Source organism: Schistocerca americana, chromosome 3 (assembly GCF_021461395.2).
Source record: "Schistocerca americana isolate TAMUIC-IGC-003095 chromosome 3, iqSchAmer2.1, whole genome shotgun sequence".
Taxonomy (NCBI): domain Eukaryota; kingdom Metazoa; phylum Arthropoda; class Insecta; order Orthoptera; family Acrididae; genus Schistocerca; species Schistocerca americana.
The window spans coordinates 890919273-890933707 of NC_060121.1; the positions used below are offsets into that span (position 1 = coordinate 890919273).

At 41.1% G+C, this 14435-nt stretch overlaps 1 protein-coding gene across 1 annotated transcript in view; it reads left to right on the forward strand.

Moving 5' to 3' along the window:
* LOC124606907 (sensory neuron membrane protein 1-like) overlaps positions 1-14435 on the forward strand; it is a 352669-nt gene that overhangs the window by 291043 nt on the left and 47191 nt on the right. Inside the window, exons 3-4 of the mRNA XM_047139010.1 lie at positions 4742-4886; positions 9356-9619. Coding sequence (XP_046994966.1) covers positions 4742-4886; positions 9356-9619 — 409 coding nt within the window. The remainder of the gene's footprint in view (positions 1-4741; positions 4887-9355; positions 9620-14435) is intronic.

The window sequence follows — 14435 nt, forward strand, 5'->3', positions numbered from 1 at the left end:
GAACATTATTCTGTAATACTACACACTTGGTACAGAAATGTTCAATAACTGGGCTATGAATCCCGCAAACTGCTATTGTAATTCTCAAATGAAGCCTATTATGTGACTTAATGCCCTTCACCTTATGAGCTAACTACCGTGAATTACTGCAATATCCATTTGTCCTGTCCATCCTCATGATCATGGAGCACTATATTTGGTTTTTGCACTAATTCTACGTTGGTGTGCCTTGTAAGAGCGTGGTATTGACACGACATGCTGTCCACCACCGTGAGCGATGAAGACGTTATTATGGTCCCACTGTTTGGTATACCTGATGTACTGCCAAAATTATAACAGGAAACGTTACTACGACATTTCAGTGTCTTGGATACGCTGATAAATACTTCTGGGAAAAGAACTGCAAATTGTCTCACTTGGTGTTGTACTTCTGTGGAAAGATATGGACTTTTAGTGCAGCTTCGTGCAACCTAAGTGCTACAACCATGATGCAATCCTTCCTATTCCTTCCCTAATTCTTGTAAAATGAAAAAGTCATATACAGTGTGTGTGTATTTTTTTGCCGTTTATTAATACATTTTGTGATTTGCTGATATATTCTCAACTTCACTTCATGTACACTCATGTCAGTTGTCAAAATGATTTTTTACCTTTGCGTTTATTTGTTATGAAAATGTTCAAAAATTTTTCAGTGCATATGCACTTATGTTATGTGTTAATATGTTTTCTACTGAACTGCAGTGCCTGTGCACTTTTCTCATTTTTCAATATGATTTGTACTCATTCTGTATACCTTTTATGATTTCCTGATATGTTCATTACTTCAGTGCGTATGCACTTATGTCATTTGTTACTCATTGTATATAAATTTCGTCATTTGCTGTATGTTCTCAACTGCAGTGCATGTGCACTCATGTCACTTGTCAACATGATTTTTTGCCATTCTGTTTATTTGTTCAGAAAATGCTAAAGAATTTTTTCAGTGCGTGTGCACTTTGTTATCTGTCAAATAATTTGTATATACAGTTTTCTGATTTGCTACTATGTTTTGTACTCACATTTTGTCTTTGTCTGAAATGTTTTGTACTCGGTGCATGTGCACAACATTTAATTCATGTACTACATCTAAATATTCTGTAAATTGCAGAAGTTGATTAAATAAAGAAAAAATTTTGCCGCGCTTGGCAAGTCCAAATGACTCACCATCGCTGCCAAATTTTTGCCCCCCCAGTGGAGGGTTATGAAACACGTATGTTGTGTGGCGGCGATGGCGAGGCATTGCAGAGTCTCAGACCAGAGAGCTATTTTTCATTCCTAGTCTGCGCTTGACCGCGCGAGTGTTGCGAGCAGTAGTCTGTGGGTAGTCTGTCGGCAGTGCAGTTGTCTGTTGCACTCTGTCGGTAGCAGTAGTCGAGTTCAGTTGCGAATGGCAGTCTGTTAGCACTAGTAGTCGAGTACGGTCGCGAGCGGGACGCAGTCGCAGGCGTCGACATGGGTCTCTGGTCAAGATGCTGAATGAAGTATATTGTTAATTAAGGTAACCAAGCTGCATTGCGCACATCAGATAATGTGAAGTTTATTTATTGTAATCAATTTTCAACAAGTGCCCCAATAATAATTTAGATTCCAAAGCAATTTTTTACAAATGAACCATTTAATTGAACCAAAGATTTCCTTCCATTTCCTTTAAAGAAAAGTTTCAGTTAAATTTCAAAAATAAAAAAAAAATAAAAATATAATAATACTTGCAATGCATTTCCTCCAAGCCGTGGCCAACAATAAGAGCAGAACTTCGACATGCAGTTTCGAATGAGGTAAGAAATTAATTATGATTTTTTGCACAGGGCCAAAGACCGATATTTCGGTTTAATTGAGTTTACATTGTCACTGAAGTCTCATTAGCATTGAATTGTTTTTCATTATTTTCGTGAGAGCTTACACCTTGAGTCAGATTGCGATTCTCATTTTTATTGTCATTAAATTTAATTGCTAGGGAGGTTACGCTTGGCTCCCATTTATTAATTTGAAGTCATTCATTTTTCTGTGGGGAGGTTACATTCTGTCTGTTTAAACTAGTGATTTGGCCATCAGAATCCATGTGTACGAGTAAGTGAAGCTGTTTCTCAAAAGTATTTGAGTTTCGAAACTGACAGTAGTAAGGCCGGCCGCTGTGGCCGAGCGGCTCTAGGCGCTACAGCCTGGAACCGCGCGACCGCTACGGTCGCAGGTTCGAATCCTGCCTCGGACATGGATGTGTGCGATGTCCTTAGGTTTGTTAGGTTTAGGTAGTTCTAAGTTATAGGGGACTGATGACCTCAGAAGTTAAGTCCCATGGTGCTCAGAGCCATTTGAACCATTTTTGGTCTCTGCTAATTACCGTTACTTTGATTAATTTATTTCACTTGTAAGTGTGACTCTGAGTCACTGCTTTATTGCTTTTTGTCGTGTTCCTGCGTCGTAACGGCGTCATGTATTCTTTAAAATTTTTCGTGGGATTTTGACTATTCCTTGACCTATAGACATAGTTTAAAGGAACGGTTTTAAGACACACTGGTGGAAACACTTAGTATGTACAGTGTGAATCACAGCTACCGCTACAAGCTTTCTGGGTGTTTTGGTATAAGGGACCCACCGTCTTTGCTGGCTCGTTTACGATTTACTGCATTTGGTTTGGTCAGATATGGACAGGCCGCCGTGGTTCTGATCCGTGGTCATCTCGGTCACCGGACACGACGCCAGTGGACGTCTCCTTCTGAGGGGCGTGCGTAGTGCCTAGCTTACGAGACACCGGTCGATACTCGGACGGAGGTGTTTGCTAGGATTATCGCAACGCCGAAGTAGTGCGCCAAACTGTGGAGATCTTGATCGTGTAAGACAGTCGATGGCGGCTCGCTGTACACTCTGCCGTTTTCGTGATGGTCGGTCTCTTGAACAGTACCTGTAACGAAACAGTTCTCCATTTGTCAGGTGCTGTACGGTACACTGACAGAACAAACTGAACACACTGTGGTAAAGGTGTTAGTGATTCGTCTGTGGGCTCTGTATTGTGTGTTGTACGTTTTGCTTATAGCAAATTGGAGGCTTCTTCACTGTTGTGTTTTTTACAGAAAAAAGATGATTGTGGTGACAAACCTAATAAATCATAATTACATTACTGCTCCATAACGAGCGGCTGGGAACTGTGCATCCCTCATAACAAAATAAACGAAAGGTACCCATGAGTGACCTCTGAAAGTTTGTTGGTGGGGGAGTTCTTGTTCACCCCATATTGTGAAATACGCACGACAGTGTCCAGAATAAGACATTGTGAATTGCAGTATGCGTAGTACGCAGTATGCAGTATGCGTAGTCATTAATTAAAATTATTTCACATGGATAAATGAGCCTCTGACAATAAAACGTGTACTGACATACAATATGTGGCTTTAGTTCGATACTTAAAATCCATATAAAAAGTGGAAATAGTAATAATGGGAAGCACATAGCCCGTCAAAGTAAAGCACACAATTGTGTAAAAGCCAGTATAAAAAGGTTAAAAATAAAACCGCATCTATAACTCGAAATCTTCCAGCGTGACAAAACAATTAAACCATAACCGTAAGTATAAGGTAATTAACGAAACAATGACTGTTTAGTAGAAAGTCGATAGTTGATAACACATCCATAGTGGGGTCTCAGTGGCTGCGCGTCGTGGGTTCTCTGTATGAAGCTCTTGTTTTCTTGTGGCGGAACTTGCGGAAGAAGGCCCAGTCTCTTCGTCACCGGTTGCCGGCGCACACGACCGCACGCCAAGCTGCTCGGGCGCTCGACGCAGCTCAAACTAGTAGGTTTCTGAATACCGCAAAGTGAGCATTTAGGTTAAATCCATTCTGTTCCTTCAGCTGTAATTCCGGTTGCCGTTTTCTGTGTACATAAATCTCCATTTTCTCGAGCAGGTTCAGTATTTGCCCTCTTGGCGCCCTATGAAACACATTTCTTCCTATTCTATAATGTTTTACACAATCGATAATGAGAACTACGTACATTTTTCCGAAAGTCTTGCACTCCATTTTAAGATAAGCTAGCATTTGAAGCATCTCAGTGTCCGTGGCGTTGTCTCTCCTGAACTGTACAATGATAAAATTTTGCAGATACATTCTGTGGTATATGTGGATGCTGTCTGCAAAACGTGTTACGAATATAATTAATGGTAAAGAGGTAATAAATTAAAACGTCATGCCTGACACTGAAGTTTCACTACACGACCAACGAAAATGTAGAAAGCGATAAACTTTCTTCCTTTCATTATTTTATGGAGGGCGGCAGTGGCGGGGTGGGCGTGAATTGTTTATTAGTAAAAAAGTAGTTTCGAAAGGTATTGTAATCATGTGTAAAGTTCGTTGAAAGCCGCTAAGCGCTAAGTGCTGTCATTCTGAAATACTGCGTGAATGTAGTCTGAGCAATTAGCGTGGCGTAAGTTCTGTTGCCTCAAGAGGTAGGCAGCCTGCAGATGGGATCAAGTGGTGGAGTGAACATTTTAGCGGTTTAGTAATACAGACAGGTCGAACCTCAACTGGCAAAAATTGAAGTTAAAATTAGTGTTTGCCATTACGGTCACATGTATCTAGCTGTCTATGGTCCAATTAATTTTGGAAGAGAACGCCGGAAGATAGAAACTATGGGCACTGCTGTTGACAGAGCGGTGTGCACAGACCAACGTGCTACAGTGGTGACCTTTGAACCTTTTCTGGTCTGGTTTCAGGGAGTGGCGGCGCAGGCGTGACGTCACCCGGATGGCAAACGGCTCGCTGGACTACCGGCTGGAAACGACCTACCACTTCAGTCCAGAGCGCTCTCCAGGACTGTCCGAGGACGACGAGTTCACCTACCTCAACGTCGTCATGGTGGTCAGTACTGACTGCAGCGGTTGGCTGGTTCTGCCGGTCCGGCGCTGATTGCGAAATCACGTCGTGGCACCCTAGTCGCATTAGTCTTATTATTCGTTACTGGACTCCAGACCTCTTAATGCCAGTCAACAACGATATGATTCGTGGAGTTCTGAACAGAGCACAAGAATGAAAGTGGCTTACACGGAATCATATACATTAAAACAAAGAAATGAATTCACTGTTGTTATTATATATTAATGACTTGCCACTTCATGAAAATGCAAAGCTAGTTCTTTTTGCTCCTGATACAAGTATAGTAATCACACCCAACAAACTAGAATTATCTGAGGAAATTGTAAATAAAGTCTTCCAGAGTATTATTAGGTGGTTCTCTGCATATGTACTCTCACTAAATTTAGAGAACACAGTACATACAATTCAGTAAATAGCACAACACAACACTATTGATAAATATAGACACTGAACAGAAGTATGTTGCTAAAGCAGAATATTAAAAATTTCTGAGTGTGTGCATTGATGAGAAATTGAATTGGAAGAAACACATTGATGATCTGCAGAAACGATTAGGTTCAGCTACTTAAGCTATTAGGGTTATTGCAAATTTTCGTGATAAACATATCAGCAAATTAGCCTACTATTCCTATTTTCAGTCACTGCTTTTGTATGACATCATATTTTCGGATAATTCATCATTAAGAGAAAAATAATCATTGCGCAAAATCATGTAACCAGAATAACAGCTGGAGCCCACCCAAGATCACCTTGCAGACATTTATTTAAGGATCTCGAGATATCCACAGCACTTTCGCAATACATATAACCACTTATGAAACTTGTTATTAATAATCCATCCCAGTTCAAAAATAATAGCGAAGTGCGTAGCTACAACACTAGAAAAAAGGATGATCTTCACTATTATGGGTTAAATCTGACTTTGGCACAGAAAACGGTGAATTATGCTGCCAGAAAAATCTTTGGTCATTTGCCAAGTAACACTAAAAGTCTGACATGTAGCCAACCAATATTTTAAAACAAATTAAAAGAATTTTTGAATGACAACTGCTTCTATTCAATAGATGAATTTTTAGATATGAAGCAGTGACTGTAATAAAAAAAAATTAGTTATGTTGTATAAAGAAAACTTACATTAAACTGACACGTTCCACATCATTACAAAACGTCGTATTCATGAACTATGTAACAAGTATTAATGAAATTTAATGTAACTACTGTGTATATTTTTCGAATAGCCACACAAAATTATTGGCCGATATCTCTGACGTTCCGCTAGAACGTGTTTTATGACCTCACGTTATGGTATTTCTGGACACTGAAAATCTCCTGTGTACTTTAAGGCCATGTTCCTTGACTTCCGGAAGGGATTCGATACAGTCCCACATTGCCGCCTAACGAACAAAATGCGAGCGTACACAATGTCAGACCAGCTGTGTGACTGGGTCGCAAAGTTACTAGCAACCAGAACACGGCATGTTATTCTGAAAGAAGTTTTCAGACATAAAAGAAACTTTGGGCGTCTTCCCAAAGGAGTGTTACAGGATCATTACTTTTGGAAATACGTATAAATAACACAATGGATAAAGATGGAATTCTATGAGGCTTTTTGCGGATGATGCTGTTGTATACAGAGAAATTTGCACGTTAGTAAATTGTAGTGAAAGGCAGTAAGCCCTGCAGATGATGAGACGCTTATTGCAGGGAGTGACAATTGAACCTCAGCATAAAAAAAGAAGTAAAGCATTGCGTACACGTAGACCGAAGGACCCTTTATTGTATGATTAGACGATTTCAGAACAATGAATGGAAGCTCTAACGTAATACCAGTGAGTACTCGTACGAAGTGATTCAAGGTGGAACGATCACATTAAATTAGTTGCGGGTAACACACATGCTAGACTGAGAGTAACTGAAAGAAACTTCAGCAAATGTCCGCTCACGAAGGAGGTAGATTACAAAACCGTCCTTCGACCAATACGTGGATATTGCACGTCAGTATGGGATCCATACCAGGTAGGACTGGTAGAGGAAACAGAGAAGATACAACGAAGAGCAGCGCGTGTAGTTATACGTTCATTTAGTAAGGGCGAAAGCGTCTCGCAGATGCTGAGACAACTCCAGTGACACACGCTGCAAAAGAGGCGTTCTGCATCGCGGTGTGGGTTACTGTTCAAGTTCCTAGAACACATGCGTTCCTAGAACAGTCTACAGATATAGTACTAATTATTACTAATATATATTACTAATATACTGTTTTCTGCTACGTATACCTCGCACGAAGCCAGCAAGATAAAATTAAAGAAATTGCAATTGACATAGAGGCTTACTAGTAATCACTCTTCCCGCGAACGATTTGCGACTGGAAGAGAAGAGCATTAAAGTGGCAGTGCTACTCGAAGTAACTTCCACCACACACCGTATGATGGCTTGTGGAGTACAGATATAAATGGGGATCTCGAAACAAACAAATTAAACAATTATCAAGTGCATGTAAGAGTCAAATAAGCTGTGTGGGAGATATCTTTTACATTAATTATTTCGTGTAGGTTGCAGTATGCACTTGGGTGATACATTCCAAATGTTCATCATGTACTAGTGAGAGGCGTTGCATGTTTCCTTCGCTTAGTGTAGAGCATATCGCAGCCTGCTACACGAATTTAATGTTCTATAGCTCATTGCCTGGACAACCAAATACACAGTAGTATTTGAACTAAGATTGGCTACCATACATTGTGCTCAGCCAAAAGAGAACGACAAAAAAATAATCATAATACTAAAAATTTACCTTTACGTTTATTTTGATGAGGCTATTTACACTACTGGCCATTAAAATTGCTACACCACGAAGAACGTGCTACAGACGCGAAATTTAACTGACGGGAAGAAGATGCTATGATATGCAAATGATTAGCTTTTTAGAGCATTCACACAAGGTTGGCGCCGGTGGTGACACCTACAACGTGCTGACATGAGGAAAGTTTCCCACCGATTTCTCATACACAAACTTCAGTTGACGGGCATTGCCTGGGGAAACGTTGTTGTGATGCCGCGTGTAAGGAGGATAAATGCGTACCATCACGTTTCCGACTTTGATAAAGGTCGGATTGTAGCCTATCGCGATTGCGGTTTATCGTATCGCGACATTTCTGCTCGCGTTGGTCGAGATCCAATGACTATTAGCAGTATATGGAATTGGTGGGTTCAGGGGGGTAACACGGGACGCCGTGCTCGATCCCAACGGCCTCGTATCACTAGCAGTCGAGATGTCAGGCATCTTATTCACATGGCTGTAACGGGTCGTGCATCCACGTCTCGATCCCCGAGTCAACAGATGGTGACGTTTGCAAGACAACAACCATCTGCACGAACAGTTCGACGACCTTTGCAGGACTATCAGCTCGGAGACCATGGCTGTGGCTACCATTGACGCTGCATCACAGACAGGAGCGCCTGCGATGGTGTACTGAACGACGAAGCTGGGTGCACGAATGGCAAAACGTCATGTTTTCGGATGAATCCAGGTTCTGTTTACAGCATCATGATGGTCGCATCCGTGTTTGGCGACATCGTGGTGAACGCACATTGGAAGCGTGTATTCCTCATCGCCATACTGGCGCATCACCTGGCGTGATGGTATGGGGTGCCATTGGTTACACGTCTCGGTCACCTCTTGTTCGCATCGACGGCACTTTGAACAGTGGACGTTAGATTTCAGATGTGGCTCTACCCATCATTCGATCCCTGCGAAACCCTACATTTTAGCAGGATAATGGACGACCGCATGTTGCAGGTCCTGCACTGGCCTTTCTGGATATAGAAAATGTTCGACTGCTGCCCTGGCCAGCACATTCTCCAGATCTGTCACCAACTGAAAACGTCTGATCAATGGTGGCCGAGCAACTGGTTCGTCACAATACGCCAGTCACTACTCTTGATGAACTGTGGTATCATGTTGAAGCTACATGAGCAGCTGTACCTGTACACGCCATCCAAGCTCTGTTTGACTCAATGCCCAGGCGTATCAAGGCCGTTATTACTGGCAGAGGTGGTTGTTCTGGGTACTGATTTCTCAGGATCTATGCACCCAAATTGCGTGAAAATGTAATCACATGTTTGTTCTAGTATAATATATTTGTCCAATGAATACCCGTTTATCATCTGCAATTCTTATTGGTGTAGCAATTTTAATGGCCAGTAGTGTAACTGCTGAATTTTTTTTTTTTTTTAATCATCTGTGGTTTCCATTTTGCGACAATCAGACATCACTTTCGGAATAGCCTTCGCGCACTGGTAGTAAACTCGTGATTGCTAACACTGATTCACGGGTGACAGATCTTTTGCTCCCAGTTAGAGGAACTCACTGTTGAGTGCGCTTGTGGTGTTCACGGTACAGTGTCGAAGGTAACGGAGGACTGCACGCTGCTGAGCCTGCGCCGTGTTGCTGTGCGCAGGGCATAGTGGTGCAGGTGTCGGAGGACTACTCGTCGCTGCTGTCGATGGTGGAGCCGGTGCTGTCCGAGCTGGTGCCGGGCGGCGCGCAGCTGTTCCAGCGCGCCTCTGCGCGGCAGCTGCTGTGGTCCGGGGTGCCCACCGTGGACTGCCGCGGAAACCTGTCCGCCGTGGCGGCGCTCGCCTGCGGCGCGCTGCCCGCCCTGCTGCCGGCCACCGTGCAGCAGACCGAGCCCGGCGTCTACGTCTTCTCCTTCTTCGGATTCGTGAGTACTCTCCGACACCACGCACCCACTGACGTCTGTACACTACACTGCCCATTCAGACTCTCTTGCTCATAACAGGTGAAACATATCCTGTTCAAAATTCTAAAGTAAACCAGTTTCTAAAAGGTAAACTTTCACGGCCTGTAACGCCATACTCATTAAAATCGTAATTGTGTCATAAAGTCACGCAGGAAGAGTGCAACTACACTGTAAATTAATATGAGTGCTGCAAATTGCTGAACGCTAAATGAAATACCACTAGCTAAAAGAACCACTTGCGGCGGCGCGGTTCCTTCCGTCCCTTTACGTCGTACCTGCATCTACCTGTGAAAATTGTCTCAGCAGATCATCAGTAGGGAAGCCGAGCGAAACCTACTGTACTTCGACGTGAACCAGGCTGCAATTAAAGTCACTAATTTACGTTTCGGGAGAAAGTTTTCACACGAAATGAAAGGTTGGGAATTTTGTTTTTAATTAATATATTCTGAAACTTAGGTGGACAAGTATCACTGCCAAGCCCGTGCTAGTCTTAACACAGTCACTCACAATCCCTTTCACTCACGTTAGCAAGTTTATGGTGCTGCATTTCCCGAAAACGTAATAGCTACAAAAAATACGGATTGTTTTTGATTGAGAATGCTCGCCAAATATTATGTCTGTTGGTGCCTAATACAGTCACAGTTTTTAGCCACCGACCTGTTCAATACGCCACGCGGAATTTATGTCTTTTCTCGTCACAAAATTCACTTAAAAATTCCGAAATTTCTAGAAACCCATCAGAATAATTATGCCGTCAAAACTTTGTCAAAAGGCGAAGCCATCTACTGTCTCACAACGTGCTCCGTTGTTTCCTATTATTCCTGCTAAATTAAAAGAATTTGCTGCTGTTGATCTCTTGGGACCGCTTGTCAGAACATCCAATGGATTTTCGTACGTTCTAGTCGCTGTTGAACTTACTTCGAAATTTGTTTCTTTCACTCCGTTACGTAAAGCCACTGGACGGTCTGTATCCAACGCCTTTGTTAAAAATTTCTTACGTGAAGTTGGACACGTTAGTAAAGTCATTTCAGATAACGGACCGCAATTCAGATCTGCTGTTTGGTCACGCATGCTTCGCAACCATAAAATCAAACCTGTTTTTATTTCATTGTACTCACCACATTGCAACCCGTCTGAACGGATTATGAAAGAAATCAATAAGCTTTGCAGACTTTATTGTCACAGAAAGCATCAGCATTGGGACAGATATTTACACTTATTTCAAAACGTGCTGAATGAAATGCCTCACGACTCCACTGCTTTACCACCTACTCTTGTACTGAAGAATGAAGAACCACCGAACAGAATCAGAGAGCTTGTACCTTTCCCGAATACACGTAAACTTCGACACAAAGACATAATTGATTTGGCTCTTAAAAATATAAAATCTGCAGCAGACAAAAGGAGAAAACTACACGGTAAAGCAAATGCAAAGAAATTGTATATTGGTCAGAAAGTTCTCATTAAAGCTCATTCATTGTCACATAAGAAGAAACACTTGAGTCACAAATTCTTTCTAGTTTACAATGGACCTTACAGAATCCGACGTATACCACATGATAATTGCGTTGAAGTTGAAACTCTGCGTACTAGGAAGAGTAAAGGTTTACACCACATTTCTCATGTAAAACCATTTATTGACAGATAATCTGCCTTTTAACTTTGTCTTTGTCATATAACTTTTCACTTCACATTTTTAGTATGCTTTGTCAGACTTAAGAAACTGTTAACATGCAACAATGTTTGAAGTTAAATATCCAGTCTAGAACCTAGGGAACATTTTTAAAACAGAAATTACGAATGCATTGTTATAGTGAACAGACGACACAGTATTGTATTTGTACATTCTTGCTTGTTAGTTGCACGATTACGTAACGACTATCAGGGTTACATACTTAGGACACATACTGGTACTGCTAATGAGATTTTAATGCAACATTTTGGTTTACTTGAAAATACATTCTGGGTTTAAAGTACTTTCTGTGAGATACCAGACGACACAGTGGTTAGTTTATGTGATAGCTACACGATTTTTATCACGACGCTACTAATGAGTGACAATGTACAATGTTGATTTTGCGGTGTTTCTGTTTTATATCTGCACAGTTTTTCTGTATTATTCTGGAAAGTAAAACATGTTTTAGTAGTAACTTTTATGGTATAGCTACAAGGAGACAGCCTTTTCTGTAGCACAACAATACGTTACAGCACAGTACTTTCTTCATCACGGCAATAAGCGTAATAAGTATGATATCTATACGCAAAGCATTTCACTTTTGTTTATCAGGGGGTAAGTACATTGGCTTCTGCAGAACTTAGCTTTCGGAGGACGATAACTACGACACTTCCACACAGATTATGTTGCAACAAGACGCACATTTAGCGCTACAGTACACGTATTTGAGTGATTAATTTTGTACTTGAAACATTTATTTTTAAAGATTTTTTTAATTACAAAGAAAGTTTTCCGTGATACATTTCATTCCATTGCTGTAATTTGTAACACCTGAGGGCATAATTACATTTATCCTCAGGGGGGTACACGCCTACTTTGTGTACCATGTGTGTGGCAACCACAAGGAACCCTAGCTAATATGGTATTTGCTTATACAACTTTACACATCGGTACCATATTTCTCTAACACACAAATTACACAGCTATCTGATCATGTAACTGAGAGATAAACATTTTTTTTTTACGTCAGTGACAGATGTTTACGTAATTACACAGCTGGATAACTTCACACTTATGAAACTTCCCCTTTATAACAATTCTACAGGACTGTGCTTCTGTCTTTCCGTTGGAAGGTCAACACTACTTCTTCAAGACTGCATGGAAATCCACTACTTCTATGTGCATTTTCTTTTACTGCTTGGACTTTGAGAAAAGCTCTGCATTTTTACTGTGATGAACAATGTGGACTGTCTTTATGGACTGTGAGAAATTTTGATCTTTTGACCAACATAATATTAATAAGTGTGTGCATTTTATATCTTTGTTACTGTAATTGTGAAAAATTTTTGTCAAATCTGTATTGGCCAGTGCCCAACACCATTTGTAAAAATTTTTGTGGGGAGCATGGGGGCTATGTAAGTAGGCTGTTTATGTTTTCTCTATGTAAGTAGGCTGTTTATGTTTTCTCTATGTAAGTAGGCTGTTTAGGATTTCTTATTGGTAACGCCACCTCTGTATGACAATCACTGGCTGTGCTGTGGGCAGTCTGTGTCTGCTTTGCATTGTTGTAATACTCGCCATTGTAGTGTTAGGCAGCTGGCTGTGAACAACGCGTAGCGTTGCGCAGTTGGAGGTGAGCCGCCAGCAGTGGTGGATGTGGGGAGAGAGATGGCGGAGTTTTGAAATTTGTCATGAACTGCTATATTTATATATGATGATATCAAGGTAAATACATTGTTTGTTCTCTATTAATATCTTTCATTTGCTAACTATCCCTATCAGTAGTTAGTGCCTTCAGTAGTTTGAATCTTCTATTTAGCTGGCAGTAGTGGCGCTCGCTGTATTGCAGTAGCTTGAGCAGCGAAGATTTTTGTGAGGTAAGTGATTTGTGAAAGGTATAGTTTAATGTTAGTCAGGGCCATTCTTTTGCAGGGATCTTTGATAGTCAGATTGCGTTGCGCTAAAAATATTGTGTGTCAGGTTAAGCACAGTCCTGTAGAATTGTTATAAAGGGGAAGTTTCAACCTAACAACTGCACTTTTTACCGACATAATTATCTAATATGCTGAAGTTTTGTTTATGCATAAAGTTGTATACTATTGTTATTTATACCTGAATTAACTTTCCCTTTACCATAAACTTACTTTACAAATCTATTCTACAAAAATCCCCTTTCTCCACATCCCTACTTCTTCGAAATGTTCCCACACTAAATCACATTATAAAACACATTTACAACATTTTACATACACAAAAAAACATAACACTTCATGAAAATGCTAGAACAGTTTATGAAAAACGTTCTATTACTTTAGTGCACTCTAGTGGGCACAATCGAAACTAAAATCACAGTCCCCCTATACAATATTGTCCTCTATCGGATGATACATAAACTACGTGCGCGTCCAGTCTCGCGTCACCATCTGTCACTATGCAGCTGAGAGACATCTCCCACTTAACCGCTTCCAAGGCAGGATCGGTATACGGCGCTACGCCTCACACTGCCTTTATTTGACGCGTTTCGGGAGATACCCATCATTAGATGGGTCTGATTATGGGTCTGCCATGACAGCTGTATCAGCTACAGCATGTCTTTATGCTTCATAATTAATTTTCCCCGAGACATTTAACTCTCGCCTTTTATCTACGATAATGATGGAAGCTGGAAAAATGAATTACAATTTGTGCTCCGTCTAGGACTAGAACCCGGGTCTTTTAGGGTGCAAGGCAGTTGCAGCACGAATATCAAAGTCGAGTGCCCTCCCCAACGCAAACTTCATATCCTTATCTTGTTTTCCCCATACAGTGTCACTATTACACGACTTTCCCATTACGTCCAACGCTGAGATGCTATTCCAAGGTAATAGTGACAATGTAGAGGGAAAATATGCTGAAGATATAAATTGAAGTTTGTGTTCGGGAGGGTTTTCGATTTGGGCAGTTCATGCACCAACGTTGAACATACTGTTGTGGTGGTGTGACGATTAGTGTATCTGCAAAGTAAGCAAGAAGACCTGGGTTCTAGTCACGGCTGGGGCACATATTTTAATTCATTCTTGCAGATTCCATCATTATCGTGTTTGTATGTGTCTGAATACCCAG